This window comes from Cucurbitaria berberidis (genome assembly GCF_010015615.1).
Source record: "Cucurbitaria berberidis CBS 394.84 unplaced genomic scaffold K460scaffold_4, whole genome shotgun sequence".
In the NCBI taxonomy this organism is placed as follows: Eukaryota; Fungi; Ascomycota; class Dothideomycetes; order Pleosporales; family Cucurbitariaceae; genus Cucurbitaria; species Cucurbitaria berberidis.
In genome coordinates, this window is record NW_024468938.1 from 3,964,362 (window position 1) to 3,984,423 (window position 20,062).

At 51.4% G+C, this 20,062-nt stretch overlaps 8 protein-coding genes across 8 annotated transcripts; 1 reads left to right on the forward strand and 7 right to left on the reverse strand.

Moving 5' to 3' along the window:
* Positions 1-15: 15 nt before the first annotated feature.
* K460DRAFT_343122 (uncharacterized protein) lies at positions 16-2,742 on the reverse strand (the record flags this gene model as incomplete). Its single annotated transcript, XM_040931215.1, has 2 exons — positions 16-672; positions 763-2,742. The coding sequence occupies 2 exons, from the start codon at positions 2,740-2,742 to the stop codon at positions 16-18; spliced, it is 2,637 nt and encodes an 878-aa protein (XP_040786689.1).
* Positions 2,743-2,805: 63 nt separating this feature from the next.
* On the reverse strand, positions 2,806-4,749 carry K460DRAFT_158593 (DUF803-domain-containing protein). Its single transcript, XM_040926867.1, has 4 exons — positions 4,563-4,749; positions 4,260-4,511; positions 3,900-4,191; positions 2,806-3,842 (listed from the first exon to the last, which is right to left on the reverse strand). Exons 1-4 carry the CDS (start codon positions 4,636-4,638, stop codon positions 3,299-3,301), a joined length of 1,164 nt encoding a protein of 387 aa, XP_040786690.1. The 5' UTR covers positions 4,639-4,749; the 3' UTR covers positions 2,806-3,298.
* Positions 4,750-6,671: 1,922 nt separating this feature from the next.
* Positions 6,672-9,168, reverse strand: K460DRAFT_388023 (uncharacterized protein; the record flags this gene model as incomplete). The annotated part of the gene is made up of 1 exon (XM_040935670.1): positions 6,672-9,168. The coding sequence occupies one exon, from the start codon at positions 9,166-9,168 to the stop codon at positions 6,700-6,702; it is 2,469 nt and encodes an 822-aa protein (XP_040786691.1). The 3' UTR covers positions 6,672-6,699.
* Positions 9,169-9,825: 657 nt separating this feature from the next.
* K460DRAFT_158626 (uncharacterized protein) lies at positions 9,826-11,906 on the forward strand. The gene is made up of 3 exons (XM_040926868.1): positions 9,826-10,005; positions 10,062-11,540; positions 11,599-11,906. Exons 1-3 carry the CDS (start codon positions 10,003-10,005, stop codon positions 11,686-11,688), a joined length of 1,572 nt encoding a protein of 523 aa, XP_040786692.1. The 5' UTR covers positions 9,826-10,002; the 3' UTR covers positions 11,689-11,906.
* Positions 11,907-12,123: 217 nt separating this feature from the next.
* K460DRAFT_408436 (uncharacterized protein) lies at positions 12,124-12,648 on the reverse strand (the record flags this gene model as incomplete). The annotated part of the gene is made up of 1 exon (XM_040937160.1): positions 12,124-12,648. The coding sequence occupies one exon, from the start codon at positions 12,646-12,648 to the stop codon at positions 12,124-12,126; it is 525 nt and encodes a 174-aa protein (XP_040786693.1).
* Positions 12,649-13,137: 489 nt separating this feature from the next.
* Positions 13,138-15,533, reverse strand: K460DRAFT_158672 (uncharacterized protein). Its single transcript, XM_040926870.1, has 3 exons — positions 15,253-15,533; positions 14,986-15,196; positions 13,138-14,937 (listed from the first exon to the last, which is right to left on the reverse strand). The coding sequence occupies exons 1-3, from the start codon at positions 15,291-15,293 to the stop codon at positions 13,246-13,248; spliced, it is 1,944 nt and encodes a 647-aa protein (XP_040786694.1). The 5' UTR covers positions 15,294-15,533; the 3' UTR covers positions 13,138-13,245.
* A 643-nt stretch (positions 15,534-16,176) lies between these two features.
* K460DRAFT_158660 (uncharacterized protein) lies at positions 16,177-16,753 on the reverse strand. The gene has a single exon (XM_040926869.1). The coding sequence runs from the start codon at positions 16,573-16,575 to the stop codon at positions 16,282-16,284; it is 294 nt and encodes a 97-aa protein (XP_040786695.1). The 5' UTR covers positions 16,576-16,753; the 3' UTR covers positions 16,177-16,281.
* A 595-nt stretch (positions 16,754-17,348) lies between these two features.
* K460DRAFT_369000 (glycoside hydrolase family 125 protein) lies at positions 17,349-19,075 on the reverse strand. Its single transcript, XM_040933878.1, has one exon. The coding sequence runs from the start codon at positions 18,975-18,977 to the stop codon at positions 17,433-17,435; it is 1,545 nt and encodes a 514-aa protein (XP_040786696.1). The 5' UTR covers positions 18,978-19,075; the 3' UTR covers positions 17,349-17,432.
* Positions 19,076-20,062: the final 987 nt, after the last annotated feature.

Sequence of the window (20,062 nt, forward strand, 5' to 3'; positions counted from 1 at the left end):
CGCGGTCTTGAGCATTCATGCCCCGCCCATTTCGACATCCTCATCCTCATCCTCATCTTCTTCACTCTCATCAGCACTCCCGCCCTCCTCTTGCCCCTCCTTTATCTTCCGCTTTCGGAAGTCCATGTCCAAGACCCGATAATGCTTCTTATCACTCCCTAGCACAACTACCACTCTCCTCCCCTTCCTCCCGTTGACAATAAGCTTAAGAGGCGTGAAACGGCCCTCAAAGACATGTCTAGTATATTTCTTTACAAGCTCAGACGTCATAGGGACGGTGGTGCGTAAGGATTTTGGCACAGATTTCCCCGCTGGTAAAAGCGTGTCGGGTAGGCGCGAAGAGGGGACGGGGGAGAAGGCCACTAGTTTCATGGAGGTATACGGTAGAGAGAGCAAGACGTTTGTGTGGCTCGTCGTCTTATTACCCTTTGGTCCGGGAAGCTGGAGGAGTACGAGTAGGTTTGTGTCGTCTCCGAACTTGGCATCTAGTATTCTGGTGGTTGGCGATGCGGAGGAGAAGTCGAGAGTGGAGATGGCATAGGCGTGTATGTCCTTTGGGAAGGAGGTGATGCTTGGTGCATGGGTGAGGCGGTGGATGAGGAGAGTCGATGGCGTCGACAGCGAAAAGAGGGCAATGTAGGTGGAGATGCTGTCTGGAGAGTGGCTTGACCGCTGAGATGTTGAGTTAGCGTGCGACTTTGAGAGGGAGTTGCTGAGGTTGAGAGTTTGTGGGAAAAGAAAAAGAAAAAAACGGCAACGAACCTCCAGCATCATTCTCATGTCTTTCACACTCTCTTCCTCCTGATCTCCATCGTCATTGTTGTCCAGCACAAGACCAGATTCCATCCGGATATTGTTCTCCTGCCACCCACTGACCTGCTTAAGCAGACCGGTAACACCTACACTGAGATGTCCAAGTACATGCTCAAGACACAGCGCCTCCTCCTTGAACATGGCACCTTCCTTGAAGAGCTCAACAGCTTTCTTCGTGTCTTCATAACTTGGTGCCTCTGTTCCTTTTGGTTTCGGACCTAGCTGCGCCTCTGGTCTCAAGTAAGGAGTTAGGTCCGATTTTGTGAGACCGTATTTGATGTACTCGAGGACTTGGGCAACGTCAACACCAGGATCCCGATTCTCCATTTCCCCTCTAGATTGGCTCTCCGGCTCCGTAGCTTCATAGTCAATGGTAAACCGCAGCCACTTGCTAAATGCATGAAACTGTCTCTTTTCCTCACTTGCATACAGCAGAACTGTATGCGCTAACAGCCTCATATTCTTCAGCACCTCCAGCAACGCTGTGAAATCGGTAAGCGGACCTGTGAAGATCCAGTCCCGGTCATGGAAATGTGCGAGGCCGCGAAGACGGGAGATGACGATACTGCACCGATCCAGTGCCGGTATCAGATTCTCATGCACTAGCGCAAGAAGCGTCATGAAACTTGTCGTAACCGTATTATCCCACCGCTTGTGCCCTTGTTCTGCCAGTTCATCGACCAGCCACTCTCGTACCACTGGCGGGCAATTGCCTGTGCAAGCTATATGAAAAAGGTTCGTGACAAGATCGCCTTGCCCTTTCTCCTCTAGTGTTTCTGATATGTTCATCATGAACTTTGACGGCAGATCTTGGGCATGCTTGAAGAAGGTACGGAGACGTTGCAGGGTTTGCGTGATATAGAGGAAGAGATTCTGCAGCTGTGAGGTCTTGGAGGCGATGAGATGAAGGTAGACACCCGCTGAGGGGATGAAGTTCAGCGTTAGGGGAACGAAACTAAGTTGTGACTTTCGTGGAGAGGCGGCGGATCTGGTGCGCATCAATAAGCCGTGGGTGCAGCTATATGGATGACTAGCATGTAGCAACGGCATGCTCTCGACATTCCAGGACTTCGGCAATTTTACATTGACCGTCTCAAGCGAGTCGTAAATGGAGGGATGCACCGTCCCGCGATCGGAACAGCGGATGAGCATGTCGACTGAGTTGTGATCTTTCAGATGATGTGAGTGTAGCAGTGCATCAACTTCAGCCTGTGAACTGAACGCGCCGGAATCTGCTGCCGAGACACGCATAAACGGTAGCGCAGGGGGTGATGGAATTGCTGGAAGTTTCGGTAATAGTGATTCCATATCCATCATCGCGAGTTGGTCGGGTAGATCAGGCGCGGTGTCCAGGGTCTGAAAGTCGGGCTGTCGCTGCAGGAAATCATCGAGGGTTGTTTCGTCTTTGAACGCATCCCAGTTTTCCGTTGTCGGGCTGCCGAAAGCATCAGTTGGCGTGGATTTTGCGCCATTACCCTTCGTCTTCTCCTCCAAACCCGTCCTCCTTTTTACAGCGTCAACGTCAATGAAGTTCAGGCCCCAGCCCATACACCTAACTCTCGCCGGAGAGTCTTCTATCATGCTACCCTCTTGACGTGTGACAGCAGGTAACATGACATCCTTATGGGTCACCTTTCCCGTCTCTGCGCTGACAAGATCGGTAGACCCATCACTCCAGCTGACCGCAATGCTTTTGCCGTTGAACTCCCACTGTAACGCATCAACATTGATGTCTTCATTCTTTCTCTTCAGCCCAAAGGCTCTTTGCCCATTGATTCGATACACGTCTAGGTTTTCTTCGTCGGTGACCACGGCAATCAGATCCATTGTTGGACAGTAAGAGATTAGATGGGGATGAATAGGATGTAGAAGGATCTTTTCGGCCTGCTGGAGAAGCTGGCGTCGCTTCACGGGGTCGGTGACCGCCATGACTTTGAATTACTGGCCTCCAAGGCCGTCGGGGTGGAGAGAGCACGAATGTGTCGAGGTGGATTGTTTGAGAAGTGCGCGTCTAGGCCCAAAAGTACTTAGCGCGTTCGCGCAGTCACGTTGCTGGGCTTAGTTACGGAAGTCGCGTCGAAGGTGATACGTGGGCATGGATAAGAGCTTAGGTTACGGGTATGTTCATAGGTTTATAGAAGTCTTGGTGTAATTTAGTAGGTCCATTTCACCTGTTCATACACTTGCGTAGGGTTCGAATCGACAAAAATGTCCTATCATATTCCGGTTCTGCTTAGAGCAGATGCCAATTCATCCGTAACACCTGGGTATGAATGTCATGCGATCATCGTACAAATACACAGCTCCTGTCCCTCAGACGTCCCTTCATAGCGTAGTGCAATTCCTGATGAACTCCAAACGCCGCAAAGCGATACCAAACCCCGAATCCGAAACCGCGCAGACCAGCCATGCGGTATCCGCTCTATACCCATACCCCCTCTTTTTCATACAGTGGGACTGTTTTGCGCGATCCGCAAAGCTCCATCTACCGAAGTGACGAGGTGCGCTTTGGTTGCACCGGCTCTTTCTGCACCCTTCCTCGACCTGTCCCGCTTAACCTGGCATTTAATCTCGCGTCCTCATCGAGACTCGCTCTCTTCGTGCTTCGACCCTCCTCTTCACTGTCTGCCAAATCCCCCAGCTCAAATTGGTTTTCTACATCATAATCATGCATCAAGGCAGCCGTATCCCCTCTGTCCGCATAACTCGCTCGCGCCTCGCGCGCAACGCCATTGGTGTACCGTTCGTTCATGAGCTCTTCGCTCCTCCTTGCCTGCATACTCCTCCTCGTCGGGAAGCCCGAGATTGCATCCGAAGGAGCGCCGTCCGTAAACTGCGAGCCGAGATGCCTGTTGCCGTTGGGGTCTTCGCGAGAGAGATTTAAGAGGTAGACACCGGAAAAGATGATGAGGAAGCCACAAAGGAGAGAGATTGTGTTTACAGCGGATGTGGTGTTGAAGCCTTGGAAGAGGAGGCAGGAGGCGACGAGGGTGCAAGTTGTAAAGCATACGTAATAGAGGGGGTTTACACTGAGTACGGTCAGTATCCTGCTTCTCTCAACCGCCTCCAATAATGGAGTCACTCACATGTTTGTCGAGAACTGACTCAACGCCTTGTTAAAATAATTCATCTGCGTCAAAATGCAGCCCGCAACCATAATCACAAATACATACGTCGACGGATGCGTGAATTGATTATTCCCTGCAAAAGTCATCTTAAGCGCAATGCCAAACGCTTTGATGAACATGATGGAGACTGAGCCTGTGGTAGAGCATATGGAGAGGTAGATGAGGGGGTTTTTGCGGCCGTATTTGGGAGCGATCTTGTATATCATGAAGATGGAGAAGACGGCTACGAAGGCGCAGTAGAACAGGAAGCCTAAATTGTGAGTGCTTGTTAGTCGCTGCAGAAAGTAGATAGAGGAGGTTGGACTGAGGACGACGTACCAGGCTGTAAAGCAAGGTGCAAGATCTCCTCGACTGACTCGACTTCCTTGTCCGGCGGCGCATGCAGCACAATAATGACTGATCCGATTAGACATATGGCGCAGCCAATTTTTCCTAGCAGCCCCAATTGTTCGTTTAGGAAGTATGAGCCCAAAACTGCGCCGATGAGGACTGAAAGCGCGCCCAGTGGCGTGACAAGAATGGCGGGCGCGAATGCGTACGCTGCAAAGTTGAATATCTCGCCGAGTACCACTGTATCTGGTCAGTCAAGACACTTGACAGCGTTATCCAGTCTGCGCTCACTTGTCGTTATACCAGCCCACCAGGTGGGATTTTGTAGATATCCGAAGCCGTCACCGTTGAAACCGTTCCTTTCCATGGACGCATTGAGACCCTGTCAGACTTCCAGTTAGACCTATTGCTTGTTCCGAGCGCATGTAATATGGTGGAGGAAGGGAGGAGGAAGCGATGCGATGCGACAGCCAGTGAGGAGGGACGAACCTTCTTCGTTATGACAAAACTTGCGCCTACAATGGCTTGTTAGTGTATTGCACGTTTAGTATAATTGTAGAGAAGCCGTACCAATTGCGAGTGAAGAGCTCACGGCCAGCATGAGGCCAACATATCTGTCCACAGCGTAAGTACTGCAGCTCCGTCATCCCTTCGCGCAACGCGCAACGTACTTGTCTTCCACCATTTTGCTACCCTAGTGGAGGCCTTTGCGACCTCGGTTGAATCCTCTCTACCAGATGATGCGAATATAGTTGTTGGTGCTCTCGCTCGGGTATACGTTTACGATGATGGCGTTGCGGTAGGTGCCAGTGCGTTGCGTTGCGTCGCGTTGCGGTGCGGTGCGTTTATCGATAGGGTTCGGTGTCGTGGCCAGCCGAGGGAGCGATGCGCAAGGGCAACCAGGCAGTTCAGCGCTTCGAGGATGGGACGATGCGACAGCGAACCTCTCGGCGCAGGTTGAGCAGTATAAGGTAGCGACGGTGACGAGGGTGCGCAGCGTAGAATCGATTCACGTTTCATCAAACGCCGGTTCCTGGCCAAGGATCCGTTTGGTCTTGAGCTTGTTAAGGGTCTTACCGAATGAGTGTGTGGGACCTGGCTTCAACTATAACTAATTATACAGCACCAAGAGAGCAGCAGCGAGCGTAGGAATGTCAATATCAAAGAGCAAGCGCAAGGCAAGGCAAGGCAAAGGGAGGGACATGGCGGTTTATCGATAGCCGTCAGCGGTGGCGTGCAGGTCGCCCAGCTGCACAGCTGTTCATGCAGGGGGCATAATTTTATCCAGACACACTAGGGCTGCGCCAGATCCCTTTCCAAGACACGCGTCGGCTTGCCCTGCCCGTCCGCTTTCAGGTACACATCTGGATACTTTTGGCTCTGACCTGTTGCTGCCAACTTTGGGATCTTGGACAGTTGATCGATCGACCCGTGGACTGACTCAAGGCCCTAGCGTTCGATATAGCAACCATGTGTGTGTGTGCCGGCTAGTGTACGTGGCGTAGCTGTAATTGTCTTAGAGTTTCCTAGTCTGGTCGGCCTGCGAGCACAAAAATAGCTCCTGATAAATTACATTCACAACCCCACAAAAGGGAGGGAGGCTGACCGTTCATGATTACGAGCATTGAATTCGATCAGCTAGATGCGACTATAGCTAAAAGAGATGAAGCCTTCTTACAGCCGCTAGACCATCATCTTCGCGAATGCGCAAACTGGCAAAGTCTCGAAACAGTCTTCTACCACCCCAGTTGGTGTCGACGCCGACTCCTAGTTCCGCGACCTTTACACAGGCCACGCAATCGCTCCGATAGCCTCGTAGTCGCTGACGAAAATGCCCCACAACGCTCCTTGGGAGTTTCCAAATCGAAACCTTGGGTATTCGACGCCATATAGGTGTACATATTCGACCATGGCGAAACATGTCCTGTGTCGTCCGGCAACGCCGTAAAGTCCCACTTATTCCTTTACGCCCACCTAGCCGACCACTCCCTGCAGAAAGAACCTCTTTGACCTCTCCAATGATCCACCGAGTAGAAAACAAACTAAATAAAGAAGGACTAGAACCGCTCAAACAAGCACTTCCGCTTGGCAGGCGAGCGCATAGCAGGTATACTTTACATACCTTTTAGTTGGTCGCAGTCCGTCTGCAACAGCGCAGGACGGTATTGCCTGTCCGGTATTTGGCTTCCATCGTGGTGAGAGCGAGGTTAGATCTAGTGTTAGTAGGGCAGTCACGAGGTTAGAGTGCGCGAATCTCGTAGCGTCAATTGTGACATGGAACGGGTGCTGGATCCAAAACGCTCGACGGAGCGCTGTCTATGATGACATGGAGTTAAAAGGTTGGTCGAGTTGTCAAAGTCGGAAGAAAGTAGGAAAAGCTAATGGTTAGTGATAGTAGAGGTCCAGGGACTTGGAGGACGGAGGGCGTTCACACTTTGGGCCGCTTGGCGTCTGGTTGCACAAAGTCAGCTTTACAGGACCGCTTCATGGATAAAAGATGCGCAAGCATACCTATAGAGTCGAGTGCATCGTCTACTCCATAGCCAGCCTCGTCAATGGATCGCTTTTGTCCTTGTGGAGACGATTTCTGGAACTCAGTTGACGAGGCGGCAACAGGATCTGCAGTCGAAGACGCTGCGACCGCAGAGGGCTTGGCCGTACCGTCCTCTTCATCAACTTGAGTAGTGGTATCGTCGTGTACTACCATCACACCCTCCGGCAAGTTTGACACGGATTCTTGTTCTGTGACCCATTCGGACGCGTTGTTGAGGTCTAGGAAATCGTTTGTACCAGTGAAGTTATTCCCAGTCATGGTTGAGCTATCACCGGCGTTGAACTCGGCTCCGTCCAGGAAGTTAAGTTGCAATTGTTGGTCTAGGGTTTGGTACTCGAACCCGGCGTAATCTTGGTTAGCATCGCCGTCCGCTTGGAAGTCCTGGAATGAATCGTCCTGATCGAAGGCTTGGGCATAGTTTTGGTATGACTGTGTAGTGTCATCGATGCCTTCTAATAGTTGATCATTGAAGTGAGTGCCGTTGTCATCTTCAACATGCGAGTCAAGTTCGTCGTTGTTTTCATGGTCTTGTCCACTCTGTTCAGGGGAGCCTGCAGTATGGGCACCGTCTTCCGCAGTCGCAGGCTCATCGCCTTGTACCGTTGAGGATAATGGAGACCGTTCTTCAACATATGTATGTTCGGCTTCCTGGGCATCTTCTGCATCTTCTGCATCGTCTTCGTCGCTGTAGTCGATGAGATCATCCTCTTTCTGCTCACGACGTGCGTCTGATTCAACGGCAGTCTCGCTTTGAGATTGCGAATGCTGCGCATCAAGTTGACCTACTTGGTCTGTAGGAACATCGCTAGTGTTAGCACTCTCAGGAGATGCATCGTGGTCATCTTGTTCCTGATGAAACACATTATCGGCGGATGTGCTCTCGTTGTCATTTTCAGCATCATCATCATCATCTTCTCGATCATAATTATCCTCAGGTTCTGCGTTCGTTTGAGGTTCCTGCTCCACATGCTCCGCCTGGTCCACCTCTTGTTGCGCTTCTCGGTTTATCTGTTCTGTGTCATCGCGATCTGCCTCTTTTTGTTCTTCATTCTCCCAATCATTGGGCTCATTCTCCGTCGAGGAACCGGAAAATAAGTTACTGAAGTGGGTCTCGCCGGCAGCAACAGCAGCATCCAAGCCAGAATAGCCGCTTCCTTGCTCGGCGTACTTGGCAACGTCGGAGAGTAACGTAGCAAACCGCGGTCGAAATAAAAGTGAAACGTAGAACGATTCCGGCTCAGTGTTACCGTCTTGCGCTTGAAGGGTGTGATACAAACCCACCATGCGCTCTAGCGAAACGGCAACGCATACTGTATTATCTTCATACAGCTCCAAGTTGTGCAAGTGATCGAAGCGGAAGCCTATCTCGTGTTCATGCGACACGTCGTCTCCGAGCGAGGATCTGCATGCCTGGAAAAGGTCTGACATGCTTGACTTGGCCAGTGAAAGATCGTCGAGGAGCCAGTCACCACTGTCATCCGCGTCATGTTGCTTAAAAAGCCATAGTTCATTACCAGCATAGTTCACTGTGACAGGTTGTAATTCGACCGACTGATGATTTTGGTGCTCCTCATCAGTAGCAGTGTTGGGATGCTCAGAGTCCTCATGAGCCACCTCGTGCTCATCATCACCAGCGAGACTTTCTTGTTTTCGTAGCAGAACTCCGCCATCTTCGCCATCTGTATTTTCATTCTCTTCGTCGTGGGCTTCCGAGTGATATCCTTGGTGGTTACTTGCTTCGTCTTGGAGATCGACACCTTCTAGCTTTGCACTCTGATCGACCTGATCACGGTCCGGACTGTCCTGGTCATGTTGCTCAACGTTTTCGTCATTGGCGGACCTAAATGCTTGCGTGATGTCCTCAGTGTTGTCTTGTTCCGCAGGTAATGCCTCATCCTGCGCGGCATGTACCTCGAACTGATCATGTTCTAATGTCGAAGCTACATTCTTCTGAGTTTGTTGACCCTCGTCATCGGAGTAGTCGATCAAGTCTTCGTCTGGAGGTGCAAGCGATTCTGTCTGTGTTGGAGCAAGGTTATTCGTCGAGTATTGATCTGCCACTACGACTCCATCGTCGCCGTAAGTGTAGTCTTCCTCGATGAAGTCTTCATGGTCCGCCATGAAGTCGTCCTGATCGGCGGGCGCTGTTTGTACATCCAGATCGCCAGTTGACGCTGCGTCGTTGATCGACACGTCATCATTCTGATGCTGAGTTGGAGGTGCAGGCTCCAGATCTAGCTCGATGTCGCCGTCGCCGAAATCAAGTCCACTATCAGAATGCAGGTCCATCTCTTCAGGAGCCGAGATGTCGAGGTTGGGTACAGCGTGCGCAGTGGTGGCCATAGTGAAAGTGCTGGCGTGGAGAGAAACTGTTTGCGGATGTCCGTTTGTTGGTCGAACGCGCAGACAACGCGGTGTGGTGAGCGCGTCACGACGATGCGTGCCGGAATCACAGATGACCACGCAAACTGGGATGGTGGGACGGTGTCGAGGTTGAGGTTGGGGTCTGTCTAGGCGCCCATTGCGTCGTGGAGAGACGGTCAAAGGTTTGGCGGAATCGTCAAGGGGTGTGGAGGTAAAGTGACGAGGTGTAGGGAAATGAGACAAAGGATGGCCTGGTCGGTGTCGCGCCAAGAGAGGTAAGGGTAAGTGCCTATGTGGAAATGATAGAAGGCAGGCAACAACGCGCTTCAGAAGGTCGTGGGAACCGAGTCTTGCGTCTTGAAATGCTGGGAATACGAAGGAAGATGCGCAACCCGACAGCAGTATCCTGTGGACGGGCGAGTGAGTTGCTGGCAAGGGAGGACCTCGAGCTTGCTTAAGTGCGGCACCGACGCTAGGCAATCGCGAGTTGCACGTGACGTACAAGTGTCCACATCGAACCTCCAGGTGTTGCGACTGGTGAGTTATGTAGAGAAGAGCTTCAAAGTGTGCGATCACTTCACCCCATCTGCAGCTACGACCCTCACCATTTCTTTCACTTTGTTAGAACGTCTCCTCCCTCTACACCTAGGATTGCGACTCCGGGAGTTGGTGTGCTCCTCCGCAATTTCCAGTCGATAATATCCCCCTCCATCTCCAAGACAACAGCCTCACCCCAGGTCCCCAAATACCGACACGTTTGGGTAGTTTAGGAATCCAGTGTATTCCAACATACGCAATTGAACATTAACGACGATGGTACAGAAGACATGCCTGCGGCCATCACCCAGAGCAGCAAGCTAATGAACCCCCAGGTCGTCCTCGCAGCTTCAATATGCACAAGAGGCGGCAAAGCCGTCCTCTCGCGCCAATTCCGCGAAATGCAGCGCTCCCGCCTCGAAGCCCTCCTCGCCTCGTTCCCCAAGCTTGCCGACAGCGGCACACAACACACCATCTGCGAGCAAGACAACGTGCGCTACGTATACCAGCCGCTCGACGAGCTTTACATGGTGCTCATCACCAACCTGCAATCCAACATCTTGCAAGACATTAATTCTCTGCACCTTTTCGCCCAGGTTGCCTCCTCGATATGCAAGTCGCTCGACGAGCGCGAGATCCTCAAGAATGCCTTTGAGCTGCTCACGGCCTTTGATGAGATTGTCACGTTGGGCTATCGGGAAAACTTGACCATGAGCCAGATTAAGACGTTCTTGGACATGGAGAGTCATGAGGAAAGGATCCAGGAGATCATTGCAAGGAACAAGGAGCTCGAGGCGAGCGAGGAGCGCAAACGTCGTGCCAAGCAGCTCGAGATGCAACGGAAAGAGATGTCGCGGTCTCAGCGAGCCAGCGGAGGTATGGGTGGAGGAATGGGCAGCGGCGGTATGGGTCGCTCCCCTTCGTATCCTGCCTTCACGCCCAGCGTGCCCACGTCGAATGTTACCGATACGTACGACAGTTATGAAGCCGACAAAAAGAAGTCGGCGGCCAAGCCATTAGCACTGGGCAAGAAAGGCATGCAGCTAGGCAAGAAGAACAAGACTAACAACATGTACGAACAAGTGACTGGCGGACTACCAGTCGAGGAAGAACCACTTGTCGCGCCAAAGCCATCTGCAGCCGCCGCGGCTCCCGCAAGCGCACGCCAATCTACTTCGACCGACCGCGAAGCCGTACACATCACCACCAACGAGACGATCTCGGCACGACTAGACCGCGAGGGTCTCCTCAAGTACTTCGAAGTCAAGGGCGACATGCAGCTCAAGATCACCGACCCTTCTTTGACCCAAGTCAAGCTCGATCTCGCAACAGGAAACACTCGCGGCGCTCAACTAATGACGCATCCCAAGGTTGACAAGACGGTCTTCCGGAACGACAAGGTCATTCAGCTCGCGGACACGAGCAAGGGCTTCCCGTCGAATATGGGTATCGGAGTCATGAAGTGGAAACTCGTGCCGCGGCCAGACGATGTGTCCGACCCACCCATCACGTTCCGGGTCTGGGTAGAGGATTCGGGCAACATGTATAACATCACGGTAGAGTATGAGCTTACTGGTGGTGATTCGTTGAAGGACGTCACAGTCACCATCCCCTACCAGACAGACGAGCCCAACGTGTCGTCTTTCGATGCGGTGTACGAAGTTAGTGGCGACAGTATTGAGTGGAACATCGGCGCAGTCGATGATGCGAATAGCTCTGGTAGCTTCGAGTTTGAGGCTCAAGCGGGTAGCGACGCGGAGTTCTTCCCTATGCGCGTAAGGTTCACCAAGAGCACGCCATTTGTGGATGTGGACGTAAGCCAAACACCATTTAACCTTTCAACAAAAGTAAACGTACTAACAGTTCTTTCAGGTCTCTTCTGTAACCCTCCTCTCCATGAACCAAGACATCAGCTTCACCAAAGATGTCAAATCCACTGCGGACGTGTACGAGATCGCATAATCATCACAAGAACTTTTCAATTTTGGGGGGAGCAAGTTCCGTTGGTACCACCGTCTCGGCGCTGGGGGCACCCGGGTAGATTAGACCAAAAATCGAATCAAATGACATGAATGAGAACTCCGAATTCTGCTTCCGGGATTTCAACTGCGCGCTCTTCTCTTCTGCAATTCTTCGTCAGACTCATCTGGTACTTGTATACTCAAATGCTATCATTAACTTCCCTCCTTCCCACTTTCTTCTTTCAATTTTTTCCCGCTCACTTTGCCGCGGGTCCTTTCATTTAGCCCCTCTACGCACCATTTCCCTATTACTCTTGCTGTGAGCAACTCCTTCATACCCAACAACGGCATATTTTTTGTCCTCTCTAATCTTCCCTTTTCCTTCCCCTTCTACACTCCCCTAATAACTTCCCCACCATCATCATCAAAGTCCTCCTCACTCGTCAGGTAAAGGGAGCAAAGCAGCGCGCTCCATTTCTCTCCGCGCTTGTTCCGCGGGAATATCATTGTATGCAAATGCGGGCATGCAGCATAGCATTCGTATCGGGTCGTTTTCCCAGTCTACCTCGTCGGAAGTAGCCGCTGATGTGTCTACGTCTGCATCCGCATCTAGTTCTTGCTCTCGCTCTATTATAGCTTTTCGTTTCCACTCTTCTTGTGATTCTTCCAGCGTCTTTATACAGTTAGGTGATACATCAGCGCCTTTGTAGTACGTGTCGTGCAAGGGAAGCTTTGCACTGGAGTCGAGCATAGCACATGCTTCAAGATGGCTTTTCTCCTGCTCCTGCCGCTGATCTGGCACTGCTATTTTGGGCTCAAAACTTTGTGTTTGAGATGATGCCGGTGATGTGTGTTCAGTAGCTGGCGTTCGTGATGCTGCTGGCCGGGCTGATAAAGTTCGTTTGAGGCGTTTGGCTGGTGGTCCTGAGTTTGAGGACGGGGCTGAACGTTTCCGTTTCATGGTGCAGGGGTTTTCTTTTGTTCAGGAGCGTTTGTTTGTTTGTTAGAGTGACAGGAAATGATAGAGTAGTGGTTATTGTGTTGTGTGGCGCAGTAAGCGCTAACTGACTGACTGACTGATTGATGCCTGGCTGTAGCGTGGCGCATATCTCACTAAAGTCAAGTCTTCAGCAGATGGGGACGGATGTAAAGTCTCATCATTCATTAAATTGCAAAGTCTGATGCTGCTATCTAATCGCAAATATTGCGAAATTATCATGTTGCTTTTCAAAAGCTGCTTGAACCTCATGGTGCAGTCTGTTTGAGGCACACAACTACCTTGCTGTCGTCGTAGAACCTCTACGTCTCGTCTTCGTACAAGTTCTGTCCTACTATATGACATCTATATCGTGGATTGAAGTAAAGAAATCTTCTGTGCAATGCTCGCTAAATGAAACGTTGCTGGTATGTCGAAAGGAAGAAGCGCAAAAAATATCATACAGAAAACTCCACAGGAGGCGCATATGCGTCGAAATGTAACATCGAAGTGGAAAATGTTGGCCGTGAATACGACTTCATAAGTACAAGTGCTAAAAGAAACAGGTGGCTGTATGTAGGCTTAGATGACGGAGTCGCCTAGAAAAGCAAACTCGTCCATAAGCGTATTCAACTGACTCATGGAGCTGTCGCGCTGAACGTTGATAGTGGGCTCAGGCCGTAGCGTGTTGTCCGTGATGGTAGATTTAGAGGTGATTTCGTCGTCAGGCAAGGTGTAGAAGCCTAGCCCAAAGCATGCAGCCTGTCGGCGAGGTGCCGTGTCTGTATGTTGAATGTCGAGGTTGAAGAGATCGGAGCCAAACGTCGAGATACGCAAATTGTCTAGCTGGGGTGGCGTTACTGAGAGATGAGTGGTATGCACATCGTTCAACTCGTCATTCAATTCGCTCTCATGCATGGTAGGAGTCCGCTCGGTGTCGTCTGTCTGCTCTGTGTATGAGTAGCGTCTCGAAAACTGTTGCGGGGAGCCAAGCTCGCTGCAGTTGCTCGCCAAAGAGCTAAAAGTCGGGGACTGATCGGCGCCATCGTCTGAAGCTGGACAGCTGTAGCCAATGGAGTCGCTACTCCAAGTCGAGAAGTGGCTGCGTGGCTTCTCGTTGAATTGTATCCTGAAATCATCTAAACGCTCCATATCCTCCTCTTCCTCGAGCTCTTGTTGTGGCTCCTCGGTAAGCACAGGACTAAAAGAGGAGCTATTGCGCGTAAATAACGGCGCTGGCTTTAAGAATCGAGGAAGCGCAGGAAGCTCTTTGTCCAATGGCGCCTGTCGAATATTTGGACTGCGGTCACCGCCATGACTGGAAGTGGGGCGCTCGTTGAAGGCTGGCAGCTCAAGTAGACTCGAGGGGTGCAAAAGTACAGGTGCAGATGGGGTATCGTCAGCCACCAATCGATCTGGCGACTCGAACTCTTGCTGAAGCTTGGGCGATGAAAGCCATGGATCATTCGAAAAGAGATAATGTTGTGTCCTCCTTGTGTCTGCTGAGTTGGCTCGGCTGCGAATGTTGCCCAACTTGAATTCGCTTGCGACAACTGTTGAGGTTACATGAGATCGTCGTCGGGGCATGCACTCTTTGGCTACCGGTGGCGCTGTGAAGTTGAAGACTGGATCGTTAATAGGATCCACAGGATGCGAGGCCAGCGGAGAGAACTCTCTCCTCACGGTCGGCACTGGAAGCGATGTAGTTGCTGTGGCGGGAGGCAAAACTCTCGGCGACAAGGTTGGAGGGTGCTGATACACAGACAGGGGAATCAGGTTGAGTTCCTCGTTGGTTGTACTAACGAGTACGGGCGATCCGATCTCCAGCTCCTTTGGTTTCGATCCACTACGTGTCCTCGACGCCAATTTATCCTTCAATACCTTGAAGTCCGCAAAAATCGGCGTTGAAGGCATGCGTGGCGATGCAGAAGCACTTCGAGCGTGTCGTACCACATTCGGAGAAAGGAAACGATCTGCTGGAGGATATGTAGCCGATCTTGGAGCCCATGGTGAAGGCATAGGCATGGGATACGCGTCCGGGCCTGCCACACCGACACGTAGAGAAGGAGGTGGTCTTAAAGGCGCCGGTGGAACAGGTGTAAGATACCTATCCTGCGGGTTGCGAGTAAAGGCGCCAGAGATATCAGACATGCTCCGGCTGTGTCCTTCGCTAGGCAGTTCCAGAACATTGAGGCACTGACCGGGTAAAAGAGGGCAAAGGGTGGTCGACGGCTCCGAAGGATTATGGCACTCCTCATCATCGTCTACCTTGTACTGTAGGATGTCATTAGGTGAGCCTTTCTATCAAACCATTTGACTTACGTAGTACCAGTAAGTGCCACCCATTCTTAGTAGTCCGTCCCTCTTAGGAGACAGTTGGTCCAAGTCTCCGTCACAGATGATGTCTGAGAAGGTAAAGCAGCCTTTCCACAAATTACGCCCCCGACGTGCGTCAAGTTTGAGAGAGTAAGGTCTCGAAAAATTGTCCCAGGAACCAAGTAAAACTATGCTGCGCAATGCAACCGGGCAGTGGCTTGAGATGAAAATAAGTGACAGCCTTGGGGAAGTGGCACGAAGGGGAAGACATACAAGAGGAAAGTGTGGAGCGTAGTGTTGTCCATGGCCACCATATCGGGTCAACTAAGCTGATAAGAGCAAGGAGGGTGGATTCTGAAGCGCGTGCGCGTCTAAGCCCTGGACAGTTCTGATGTGTTGCATAGACTTGGTGGTATCAAAAATAGAAATCCATGTCGAAGCGTTGGTTGGATTGTTTTAGCCTGCTCTTTCTGTTGGTGCCGTCCTGAAATGCGGGTACAAGTCGAACAAAGCGATTTCGTGATTGGAGGTAATAACGGGCGTTTGGCAGAATGATGAAACTGGGCCTAGCTTTTGGATGTATGTTTATGGCGAGGCTGACAGGGAAGGATGCAAGCCTGAGGAATCAGATCGAGTCGGATAATTTTCTGAAGCAAACAAAAGCCGTGTGTTGATGCAGGCGGTCACCGGTAGACAGATATGTTGGATTGTGGAGTGAGCCTCTGTAGCGGTGGTTCAAGATTGGCCCAATTGGCGCCGGTTGATGATGTTGGCATGTAGTGGCAGCCTGAGCGCTTAATGACGGGGTCCAAATCGCTGAAATGTGGATGTTATGAAACGCGGTGCCAGAATGGGTCCAAAATGCACTGAATACTGTGTGTAGCCTGGGTGTTGAAGAGAAAGGAAAGATGAGATGGGCTGGGCTGGGGTGGAGTTGGAGAAGTACTTTGGTCTAGGTGGGCAGGAGCCAGGAAGACGACAGCCACATGGCGCTTTCCAGCACTGAGATGGGAAAAGAACAGACAGAAGCGAAGCTTCGGAGATTTCATTAGTGGAAGCGATGATCGCAAACACGCCAAAGTCGACGCGCATTATTGAGCTTATGTCACGATGGGCTTTCGTTGGCTGCAAACGTTGGTTAGGGAGGAGCCGCTTCCATCTCCTTCATTTCCTGCTGCCGTAGGTCCGTGAGGCCATTGTCTCAGCTGGGGACCGTTGCTTAGCAAGGGGACGAACCATAGAGGCTCTGCTGGGCTGTGCCTATACATTATCGTCGTGGTTTGGGAGTGTGTTGCAGCGCTGTCATCCCATGAGAAACCAGGGAGATTGAGGAACCAGGGCCGCAACCTCGTTCTCGGGAGCTGAACAGATCGCATCCTGCATGTCTTCCCCTGTCATCACTAGCCAACAGCATCCTAGACACGGCGTGTTGATCAGCGCGCGGTTCCTCTTACGACAGCTAGAGACCCGCTTGTTAGCCCTTACCCCTGACGCGATCACCGGCAAAGAAGCGACCCACTTAGGACAGGGCATTTCCCACGAGGCCTTCGTCTCAATTGCCCGTGCCGGCGCTTTGAAACAAACGCGTGCGTGCATAATAGTTACGCATAATCGTAGCTGTGCTGCGGCAGTCCCTGGTGAACATCGTCGTCCGTGACCGATATGCGAGGTTGTCAGAGAGCGGGGAGTTTCCGAATCGCAAGCAGAGAAGAACCACAGATCCGGCCTTCCGTGCGACCTGAAACTATCGCCTCCTCCTGGGCGTCAACACTGCCAACTCAGCTGCCTCGTAGCGCCGACTGCGGCACAGCTGCATGTTAGAGAAACCATTGTCCACCACTGCCGTCGAGCAGAGCACACTGCACTGCCTTGGAAGACACAGTCGTGATTCTTGGAAAGCGTCTATGGGTTACGCAGCGATGACGCCGGGAGTCGATCGATACTTCTGGCCAACTAACGATACCTTCGCAAACCTGTTTGATCAGCATTAAGGTTTTGCGCTTCTGTGTCGATCATGTGGCTTTTTCGTTGGTGGTGTTTAGGTCCTCGACCCTGCACAGCATCGACTCCCTGCCTGTCTTGCTGCATGCAGTGTCGTTGGAAAGCAAACAATGCTCGAAAGCAGCAACGTAACACAACAATAATATGCTCGAAGCAGCATGTATCACAACAATAACAACATGCCCGAAGTAGCACGTAACACAACAATAACGACCAGCAGATGTTGCTTTGATCTGCTGGGACCCGCGACTCGGAGTTCACCGTGAAGCAGCCAACTTGCGCTAGGTACCACACGTACCTTTCGACGCATGTGTCTCTGGGAGGAACATGGACCCTCCAGCACTTTGTGTAACCACGGTGATGTTCACCTTCAATCTGGACATCAACTCGTAGTTCGTTACACATGTCGCTGTCATTAGTCAAATGACCTATGTACACCTAAATGTGTGCGTTCACTGGAAGCTCGTCTCCAAGATCGCCGGTTTCCGATCCTCCAAGTTCAGTACCATCTGTCCAAACAGCCCATTCGCCCACGAAAACCACTGCCTTGTCCAATGGGTTTGATTGAAGCTATCAATACTCTCATGAATCAAGCCCAGGCCCGCAGTGCTACTCACAATCTGTCTCAACTCATTGACAATCTCATCGTCCTTGTCGGTCGTCAGAATGCGCATGATAGAAGCCATTGGCCATGCCATGCCTGGCCCTTGATGGGGACCACCGATAGCGTTGATCACGGGGCCGCGCATAAAGTACGGATTCGCTGCGCTGAGGATGAGATCGCGCGTGTTGGCGTACGTTTCCGGGTTCACATTGTAGCCGAGGAAGGGCGCGGAAAGGAGCGAAGGGATATTCGCATCATCCATGATCGTGCTACCGCCAAAGCCGTCGACCTCAAAGGCATAGATCTTCCCGTAGGTAGGATGGTTGACTGTGGCGTGAGTCTCGATAGCGTCGCGCAACGACTTTGACAGATCTGACATCTTTTTTGCCAGCGCCGCAGAGTTGCCGGTGTTCAGTTTGTCCATGATCTGTAACGTTGATGCCAGGTAGGCACTGAACATCATGTTCGAAGGTATGTAAAACTGAAAGATGGTAGAGTCATCGCTCGGTCGAAAGCCACTCCTGATCAGACCCGTGCCATTTGCAACTGGATTGCCGATGCCATCGTTTGCGAATGTTTCCGTTGCACGAGTGGTGAAGCGAGTGAATGTATATGGGCTCTTAAGAACTGCCCCATCTGGTCCATAGGTAGGCAATGTCATATTCTGCGCCACGTTGAGAATAGCTTCTACTGCTTGAGCCCATTGGAATTTTCCAAAGAACTCAGTGTCGCCTGTTGCGTTGTGATAATCGGCGGAAATTTGCAAGAAAGCAGCGAGTGAGTCGAGCTCATATTTGCACTCAAAAACAGAACTGTTTGAGTAGGTCGGAAAAACGGTATCCTGGCTGGCAGCCTCGTTTGGCGCCGTTCCAAGACCACTTTCGACGGGTGGCTGGAAGGAATTGCAGTATGGTGATGTGAGCAGATATCGTGCCTGCAGATTTATGACCCCACGGTAAAGACTCGCGATCGAATTTGGGTCGCTGCTTGCATTCAGGAGCGGTAGGTAACTCTGCATCTGGTTCGACGAGTCACGCAGCCACATTGCGTTGATATCCCCAGTGATGATGAACGTCAGCTCTTCGTCTATATTATTCGCCGCATGTCCTTTCCATTTAATAGCGGTATCGAGAGTATTCGGGTACGCGTTTTCAAACAGGCGAGATAGGTCCGGATCTTTGATGGTGGATTTTATGCGCGTGAGTGTATCTTCAAGGCCTTGCGACTTGAAGGTTCTACACTCTTCCGAAGGTCGCTGGTATGCGAGTTTGTACTTGCCCGAGCTCAGAGGCTCATGTACTTGATTTGCATAATCTATGTATGCCGGACATTGTGCCGTGATTAGTACTGGCAAGGTGGACAGTATACTGAAGAATTTGGAACTGCGCATCATGAACGAAGAGACAACGGAACAGCGAAGGAATTGACCGAATTTTGTCAACAACAAACGCATAATGGCGAGCCTTAACCTATGTAGGTAGAATAATAGTGCACAGGACCATCAAGGTCTCGTGTTCGAATGAACCGAATCGGCGCTTTAGCTTCCATATTGCTTTACCCCACACGCTGATCTCATGAACAGGGACAAGTGTTGGAGCTGCGGTGTAACCTTCGGTGAAGCTATCCAGCCGGGAGTATCGGCCACCCGAGCTCTCAGTTTTTGCAGTGTCCCGACTACGATCGACAGGAATACTGAAAACTGCTTGATTGGGAAGGTTACATTTCGGTTACATGACACCGTTCTTCACTCAGGCTCATGCGGGGTAATCCATACCACGAATGCCTGGAGCAGTCTAGGGTTCTACAGAGTAAACACATGATGATGGACTTCTGCAAAGATACTATGCAGTTCGCTGATATGTGATTGAAATAATGCAGCATCTTGAATGGATACTGCTTTGAAAGGAGCTTTGACTTGGAGGCGGAAAACACCATGCTGCAACCGGTTAGAGCGTCGGCGTTACCTATGCAAACTCCGAGATAGGAGAGACTCAGTCATCATTCCATATTGAACATCAATCTCCATTCCACGTACCCAACGAGGATATTGGCTGCTTGAGATCGCTGTGATGGCTACGCGGAGGGCTCACCCTAAATCGAGGATGGGATGCGCAGAGTGCAAGCGTAGACGGGTCAAGGTACGCCAACATGGTTTCGTCCGGCAGCACAGACGACGATTGCGCCTAATGGCCGACTACACGCCGATCCAGTCTACTCGTTGTATGGCTATAGAAAACGGTTGTAGAGAACTAACCAGTCCAGACAGTGTGATGAAGCCCGTCCGAATTGCGACAATTGTGGAAGACGTGGCATCAAATGCAGTTTCCATCGTTTCGACCCAGCTCCCAAGCCTTCAGTCTCGTCATCAGCGACCGCTCATGGAAACGTTTCGTCACTCGTGTATACTTTCCCCCAGAGGCCCAACAATGTCTCTCGCTCTCCCCCAGGGCTTGGGTTATTGGATCCGACTACTCAGGC